This window comes from Eimeria acervulina, genomic scaffold, assembly GCF_000499425.1.
Source record: "Eimeria acervulina Houghton genomic scaffold, Eah_scaff38, whole genome shotgun sequence".
Taxonomy (NCBI): Eukaryota; Apicomplexa; class Conoidasida; order Eucoccidiorida; family Eimeriidae; genus Eimeria; species Eimeria acervulina.
In genome coordinates, this window is record NW_013549847.1 from 4,116 (window position 1) to 12,920 (window position 8,805).

At 38.5% G+C, this 8,805-nt stretch overlaps 1 protein-coding gene across 1 annotated transcript; it reads left to right on the plus strand.

Annotated features, from left to right (window-relative positions):
* Window positions 1-4,674: 4,674 nt before the first annotated feature.
* On the plus strand, window positions 4,675-7,176 carry EAH_00008020 (hypothetical protein, conserved; the record flags this gene model as incomplete). Its single annotated transcript, XM_013395703.1, has 3 exons — window positions 4,675-5,543; window positions 5,843-5,877; window positions 6,053-7,176. 3 exons carry the CDS (start codon window positions 4,675-4,677, stop codon window positions 7,174-7,176), a joined length of 2,028 nt encoding a protein of 675 aa, XP_013251157.1.
* Between the last annotated feature and the right edge of the window lie 1,629 nt (window positions 7,177-8,805).

Sequence of the window (8,805 nt, forward strand, 5' to 3'; positions counted from 1 at the left end):
TATTATTATTATTTATTATTATTATTATTATTATTATTATTATTATTATTATTATTATTATTATTATTATAATTGTCTCCCTGCAGAGAAACACAAGGAAGGAGCAGCGCATAGACTTTATTTTGCCGCTTGCAAAAGATTTAGACAGGTGGGTATATCTTTTTTATTAAACATTTCAGTGTACATACACCTGAATTTTATATATATATTTGCATTTAGAGTTAAGGCATATAATAGCTCTTTTTTTTTAAATATGCTGCATGTCTGTCTTCCCTCTGTCTGATATCTATCTATCTATAATTATTATCCTTGTTGTTTGAATGATATTTCTTTTGCTTCTTAACAGCACCAGTGCTTCTTTATATTTATCTTTAAATAAATAATAATGCCTATATCTTTGCTTCTTTTCTTTTAGATATGCAGCTGCATGTCAAAGAGATTCATTCCCCGAAGCAGTCGTAGGGAAGCCGATGGAGAAGCTGAGTATACCGTAAGTATATTAAAGTTGTTTTTATTTATTTTGTGTGTTTTAAGTATATTAGAATTGTTTTTATTTATTTTGTTTGTTCTAAGTATATTAATTGTTTTATTTATTTTGTTTGTTGTAAGTATATTGCTTCTTTTTATCTATTTTACTCGTTTATTCGTACAACACAAAACAAAAACACAACTTTATAATAATAATAACAATAATAATAATAATAAATAATATAATAATAATTAATAATAATAAATAATAATAACAATAGTATTCAGCTGTTTATTGCATTGCTGCTGCTTCCTTCAGGTTCGTTTTGTGTAGGAAGGGGCTGATGGCGATTTATAAAAATAAATTTGTAAGCAGAAAAGTCTTCAGAATCTCGTTGCCCTTAACTGCTGCTGTTGCTGCTGCTGCTGTTGCTGCTTTTGCTGTTGCTGTTGCTGCTGCTGCTGCTGCAGCTGGTGTCGCTGCAGCTGCTGGTATTGCTGCTGCTGCGGGTGATTCTGTTGTTGCCGGGTGCTGCCGGTTTCGTTGCTCGTGCTGGAGTTGTTTGGACTGTTGAGGCTGCTGCTGCTGCTGCTGCTGTTGCTGCTGCTGCTGCTGCTGCTGCTGAATGCATGCAGCACACGCACGCGGAGGTAACGATAGAAGTGTCTCGTTACAGTTTTTCTGAAGAGGGGCCGGCGTATTGCTTTACGAGTTTGGAGGGGAAGGTAAATAAAGAAATAGAGTAAAAGGAGCAGCAAATATAAAGTTGTAGCGTATACAACAAGACAGCAGCAACATAAACAAAGAAACAAATGCAGAAATATAATTTATTTATTTTATTATTCTTCGGATGCGAATGCAGGATCCGCCAAGGAAAGTAACGGTAGCAGCTCCAGACTCGCGAGAGAGGTAAGTGCATGCAAAAAGACTATTATATATCTCTGCATGCACCTTTGGGGCTTTGTTCGTCTTCTACCCACATGAAGTATTTTAGTAGACAGACGCCCCGTAGACGCGCTAATTGCCGATGTCGCTCGCTTCCAGCTGCTGTTGCTGCTGCTGTTGCTGCTGGTGCTGGTGCTGCTGCTGTTACTGCTGGTGCTGTTGCTGCGGCAGTTATTGCTGCTACTGCTGCTGTTGTTGTTGCTGCTGCTGCTGCGTTTCGGTGCCTTCTTTGGTCTCCTGTCCTTACACATGATGCTTGTTTGAAAAGAAGGGAATAGATCTTCAGCTTATTACGAAGGCTCCTCACATTTTTGCATGCATGCATGCATATTTTTGCATGCATGCATGCATATTTTTGCATGCATGCACATTTTTGCATGCATGCATGGATGCATGCATTCTTTTTTGCATATTTTTGCATGCATGCAGGTGGGAATTTGCCTTGAAGTTGACTGGCTTTAAGCCGTTTTCTTCAGTGCAGCTTCCGCGATTCTTTCTTCCTCAAATAATGTGAGTAATGCAAAGGGTTTTATTTACTGTCTTTCTTTCATCTTGTTCTGTTTCCTGTGCTTCTCTGTTAATGTCTATATATATATATATACATATATATAAGTATATATATATATATGAAAAGGGTTTTATTTGCCTTCTTTCATTGTTGTTTTTCTGCTTGCTTTTTATCTGGCAGTATTTCTTTCCCCGCGTATCTCTGTGAATGTCTATATATATATATATTTATATATATATATATATATTTATATTTATATTTATATTTATATTTATATTTATATTTATATTTATATGAAGTGGGTTTTATGTGCCTTCTTTCATTGTCGTTGTTCTGCTTGCATATATGGTAATAAATATTTCTGTATGTTTCTCTATTAAAGTCAATTGAGTTGTTGCTGTTCGTACGTTAAAGTGTAGCTGCTGAAGAAAGCTTCTTTCTGAGTTTTGTATATGCCTTCAGTTACGGCTTTGTTTCCGAAGAAGCATGGGAGTTAAGAAAAGACGGTTTCTTAGGTAATGCAAGAGCTGCCTTAGGCTTGTGGAACCTGCAAAGAGAGCCTAGGAGCTTTGTTACACATACAGACGCTCAAAGTCATCGTTCGCCACCTTGTACGGAGTCAGGGAGTTTCTAATGCTTCAATTTCTATGATTTTGTTGCATGCATGCTTGCTGGGGCCCCAGCTACCCGCTTCTTGCATGCGCCTAACTCAGCTTTTTTTCTGCTTCTTTTCCTTTATATTTACCTTCGTTTGGAGTTCATTCAAACGCCTAGAGGCACCCCTTGACCTTCTGCATTAAATAATGAAGCTAAATATAGGCCCAACGTACAGCAACAGCTTCAGCTGTGTCTACAAGTCCGAAGAAATAAAGTTTTGTAGGCGTTCAAGGCAGCACATGAATAACAGAAATTGTTACTGGTCTTTCCCTTATAATAATAATAATAATAATATAATAATAATAATAATAATAATAATGTATTATTAAGAGATGCATGTATTCTTTTGATTCTCTTAATGAGGAGTATGTCAATATATATTCAAATAACAGACATACAGAGCCTTCTCGAGAAGAAAGAGAAACAAAGAGAGCTCTAAATAGCGGTGCCAAGGGCGATAAGTAAATAAATAATAAGGCTTCATACAAATCAATCAATTCTTAGGGAAGTGAGATCTAACAATTTCTTCAAAACTTCTTCATCAATTCTTCACAGAAAACATGCACTCTGTTTTATTGCAGAAAAACAAACGCTAACTTTTTCTTTGCAAATGAAGCATTCTTAAACATATATATATATTATTATAATATATATATATATTATATAATATATAATATATATAATATTATATTGTATGTTTCCTTACTAGCTCATTGCTTAGAGCTATGGGCGTATGTTGAACTGCTGCTGCGAATTTGAATTTGCAAAATGCAGAAAAAGTTTGATTTAAACTTTTTCTGCATTTTGCAGTTGAATTTAAAAGTAAATTAAAAGTCTGTCTTAATAAATATTACTGCTGTTACTGCTATGATTCCTTTCAAGAAGAACAAAGAAAAACAACATATTGTACAGAAACGAGAGGCAAACAATAAAGATATGTTTATTTGTTTTGCTTGCAACAAACAAAGCAGAAAAAAATAAGTTTTCCTTTCATAAGAGGAGCTCAATAACTATGAAATTCCTATTCTGTAGAACATCATTAGAGAGATTAAATAGAGATTAAATAAGCAAATAAACAAATAAACAACAACTTAGTTTGAATATACATAAATATATATATATATATATATATATGTATATATATATGTATATATATATGAAAGTATAGAAAGTGTATATTAAGCTTCTCTTACAGTCAGTAAATGATGAGTCTTCTTTAGCATTTATTTGATAACCTCCATTAGGTATTTTTACGTGCATGCATAATAAACGTAGATAAAGATTATATATATATATAATCTTAGATAAAGATTATATGTATATAGATTATATGTATATATATATATATATATCATGCGAATATATTAATAAGGCATCTTTATCTATGCATAGTAAATATATATATATATATATATATTTAATATGTAGATTCATACACAGGAATATTCTTGCAGCATGTAGAGTATGGGTAGAAGGCGTATTTTTATGTGTATGCATAATAAACTTAGATAAAGATGTTACATTAATATATTTGCATAATATACATATTAGATTATATATATTATATTATATATATGATATATAATATATATTATATATAATATACTTTTTACACATAGTGGATGCATTATGCACATGATATAGACTCTCTGAATAGGTCTGTTTAATATACATAATATACAAATAAACATTGTAAATAAATAAACATATATCTAAATTCAATTATTTATTTATTAATAAAATATAATTATATTATTTTAACAAGATAAAGCTGCGTCAGGGATAATAATGCGGTAAACTCAGTCAGCGGGCCCCTGGTATACCTGTTTGTGAAGGGCCCTTAGTTTGAGTATTTTCTGCAGTTTTTCTGTTAAATTATTGCATTTTTTTGTTTTTTTTGTTTATTTTCTTTTATTTTATCTTCTAAGAAGGAGAACAATGTGCGTATGTTGCTGCTTTGTCTGCGGCTATGCTGGGCGTGCTGCAATATAAGGCAGAGGCCCCACCAAATTTTTGAGCATTGTCTATGAGGGCTCTCTCTTATTCTTCTTCTTCTTCTTTTCATTGAGTCTATAAACATTAACTCTAATTAAATATGATGACTTTGTCTGCTCCGGCAGCTCCTCCTCTCTGGTCTGCTGCAGTAGCAGACGCTGTTGAGGGCACAAGAGGCCTTCATTCCTTAATGCTGCTGCAGCAGCAGAAGCAGCAGCAGCAGCAGCAACAGCAGCACCAACAGCAGCACCAACAACAACACCAACAGCAGCGGCAACTGCAGCAGCAGCAGCAACTGCAGCAACTGCAGCAGCTGCAACAACTGCAGCAGCAGCAGCAGCAACCCTATAGTACCCTCCAACGCTGCGTGGGTGGTCTCCACAGCCAAGATCGGCAGCAGCAGCAGCAGCATCAGCTACGTCACGAGCAGCTGCAGCAGAACTTGAATATTCAAGCAGCACTGCTGCTGCGGCGTGCAGCAGCTGAAACAGCATCTGGCTCTGCTGCTGCTGCTGCTGCTGCTGCTGCTGCTGCTGCACGGGAAGGGGAGATGGGATCCTTCCCTATAAATGCAGAGATGATGGATGATGAGGCTGTTACGCTGCAGCTGTTGGGCGAGGTAGAGCGCAGAGGCAGCAGCAGCCGCAGCAGCAGCAGCAGCAACAGCAGCAGCAGCAGCAGCAGCGATAGCTCTCTTCCGCTTATTATTGAAACTTCTAATGAGTCAAGCAGCGATTCAGAACCTGATGCAGATTGGGCAGAGCTGACGCTGGAGGAAGCAGCAGAAGAAGGCGGGGGCTTTAGTTATTACAGCCTTCCTCTCATGTCTGCTTCGCAGCAGCAGCAGCAGCAACAGCAACAGCAGCAGCAGCAGCAGCAGCAGCAGCGAGAGTACCACCATCTTATGCCTGCTGCTGCGGGGGCCCCTTTGTCCGTCTCCAGGCATCAACAAATGCAAGAGAGAGCGCGGTGAGGCGTCTGTAGCTGCACCTGCAGCAGTTGTTGCTGCTGCTGCAGCAGTTGTTGTAGCTGCTGCATCTGGTATCCTTGCTGCAGTTGCTGCTGCAGTTGCTGCTGCAGCTGCTGTTATGGCTGCTGCAGCTTGCGTTCCTGATGCAGTTGCTGCTGTTGTGGTGTATATACCTCACCTAGTGTTGCTGCTGCTGCCTCAACTACAGCAGCTGCTGCTGTTGCTGCTGCCTCAACTTGAGAAGCTGCTACTGTTGCTGCTGCTGTTGCTGCTGCTGCTGCTGCTGCTGCGATTGCAGGGAGGAATTCACAGCCGTCCCTGCTGCAGTCTGCGGTGCGTCTTTTTGCTGCTTCTTTGTGGTTGTTGTTTGCTTTTAATTAATTTACTGATAACGCAAACCCTTAACCCTAAACCCCAAACCCTAAACATACTGACAAAGCAAACCCTAAACCCTAAACCCTAAACCCTAGACTTCACGTGGTTGTGTTTTGTTTTGCATGCCCTGCAGCACACCGTAAATACCCTACACCCAGAGGAAGCCCTTCCGCTAGTCAGTTCAGAAGGCCAGCTGCAGCGCAGCAAGAACAGCAGCAGCAGCAGCCGCAGCAGCAGCAGCAGCAACAGCAGCAACAGCAGCAGCAGCAGAGTTTTTCGTTTGTGCGGGGGTTGGCAACGGCCTTTAAGGAGAAGATTTTTGATGTAGTTAGGCCGGAGGCAAAGGGAGAGTTGAAGAAAGAGACCCTAGATAAACCAAATGAAGAAGCAGCAGCAGCAGCAGCAGCAGCTGCTGCTGCTGCTGCTGCTGCTGTTGCAGAGACACCGGGAATTGTTGCGCTACAAATGGGGTTGCTCCATTTGTCTAGAGAAGAGAAGAGACTAAGAAGGCGGCAGACAACAGCATTAAAGCAGAGATCAGCATCAGCAGCTTCCTCTAGCAGCAGCGCGAGTGAGAGCAGCAGCACAAGCGGGACGCCCAGAACAGGGAGCAGCAGCAGCAGCAGCAGCAGCTGCTGCAGCAGCAGCAGCGGTTGTAACAGGAGCACCAACGGGAAGCAAAGAAACCGCATTCAATCAAGCAGCTCCTCTATCTTGAGGTGTACAGACACCGGAAGTATGCGCACAGTTCGCCGCTGTATCTCTTCCCCTACTTTTGCTGCATTTATTTCTTCTTTACCCTCAAATAAAGGAGAAAGAGATCAGCTACAGCGACGCAGAGCAGCCAGCAAACAATACTCATTAACAAGGTCTCTGCTGCAGCAGGCAGAAGACGCATCACAACCCAGCCCCCCCACTGCAACAGACACAACAGCAGCAGCTGCAGCAGCAGCAGCAGAAGCAGAAGCATCTTATCCTTCGGCTATCCACGCTGCAGCGAAGGGCCCTGCATGCATGCATTGCAGTGGAGGGGAGAGCAGGGGACAAGCTGCTGCTTCTACTGCTTCTGCTGCTTCTGATGCTTCTGCAGCAGCAGCAGCAGCAGCAGCAGCAGCAGCAGCAGAGCGGGGCCGTCTGCAGCGGGAGCAGCGAGCCCTCGATGCTGCTGCTGTGCTGCAGCAGGAGAGAGAGCGGCAGGAGCTGCAGCGCAATGTACTGTGGTGGTTTGCAAGCGATATATTAATGCCTGAGTGTTAGTTTGCTGATGAAGGCTGTCTTTCTTTTTCTTTAATCTTTAAACTCCAGACACATGCAATAATGCAATAACCTTCGATACAAAAAGAATTCACAATCATGCATGCACATCAAATATATATATATATTTGTTTTGTGTACACCATCACAAAGCAAAGCTCAGCTCGCGGAGAAGACGTTATATATATAAGTTAAATACGTATATATGCATATATATATATATACGTATATGTATTATATATTAATATGTAGTTTAAATATATATATGTATCTACACATATATATATATATATATATATATATATTATATAGATCAGTATATATATAGTTATAGATATATAGCTCACACACACATATATATAATATATATCGATATGTATATATATACATATCTAATTATAGATATAATACTTTATTATTAGTGTATACGCAGTATTGAATATATCCCCTGTAGATATTTTATTTTTATAAATGGATTTCTTTACTTTAATAACAAAACAAAAAGGCATTTTGTATCTATTATAATATTCTAGTAATAAATACGCACTTATTGTTAGGTTGTGATGATATTATAATTATATTTCAGCTATAAATAGAATATATAATTATAATTATTTATTGCAGTTATAATGTAATTATGCTTCTGTAGTAAACTCCGCTCATCAAGGGAAAGACCGCCACAGATATATATCGGAAGACAGCCCCAAAAAATGGTGCCCACCCCATGCGTTCATGCGCATGCATGCATGCATGCATGCATGCACGCGTGTTTCTTGCTTGCATGCATTCATGCATGCGCGCATGCTTGTTTACATGCATGCATGCATGCATGCATGCGTACATGCTGCATGCATGCATGCATGCATGCATGAGAAGAGAGACGTTCAGGGCCCCGGTCTCATATCATATACACTTGATGGGCACTGCGTAGGGAGTGTTGCAGGGGCTGTGCATGCACAGTCTAAAGGGTAAGAAGATGCGAAATAAAGAAAGAAGTATTTATTTTGTTTTATTTTTGTTTGTTTTACTGGCCTTTATATTGCTCAGGGATATAATCTTCAGGGTTTACATCAACTCCTCTCCACTTCTTTGCTCGCCGAGCCTCAAGGTATTGTGCGTAGGCGTGATGATCTAATTCAGGTCCAAAGTAATGCCATCTAAGAGCAGCAACAACAAAAACAAAAAAGAAGAAAAAAAACAACTGGTTATACGTATATTTATATTCATTTATTCGCATGCATGCATGTATTTATGTATGTATGCATGCATGCATGCATGCATGCATGAATAGTGAAGAAATAAGAAGGAATTCAGTGCAAATATGGACAGAGAAAAGGAAGAAAAAAAAGAATAACGAAAAAGAATTTAAAATATAAACGCAACAGATACCACAGACAGCGACGAGTGTGCGTTGTATTATATATATGTATATATATATTATATATATTACATATATTATATATATTATGTAGGTACTATATATACGTATATACGCATATTACATATTATATATATATTATACCTATATGTATATAATATGTATATTATATATTATATAAACATTATATTACACATATAATATAAATCATATATTATGCATATATATGCATATATATATATATATATATATAT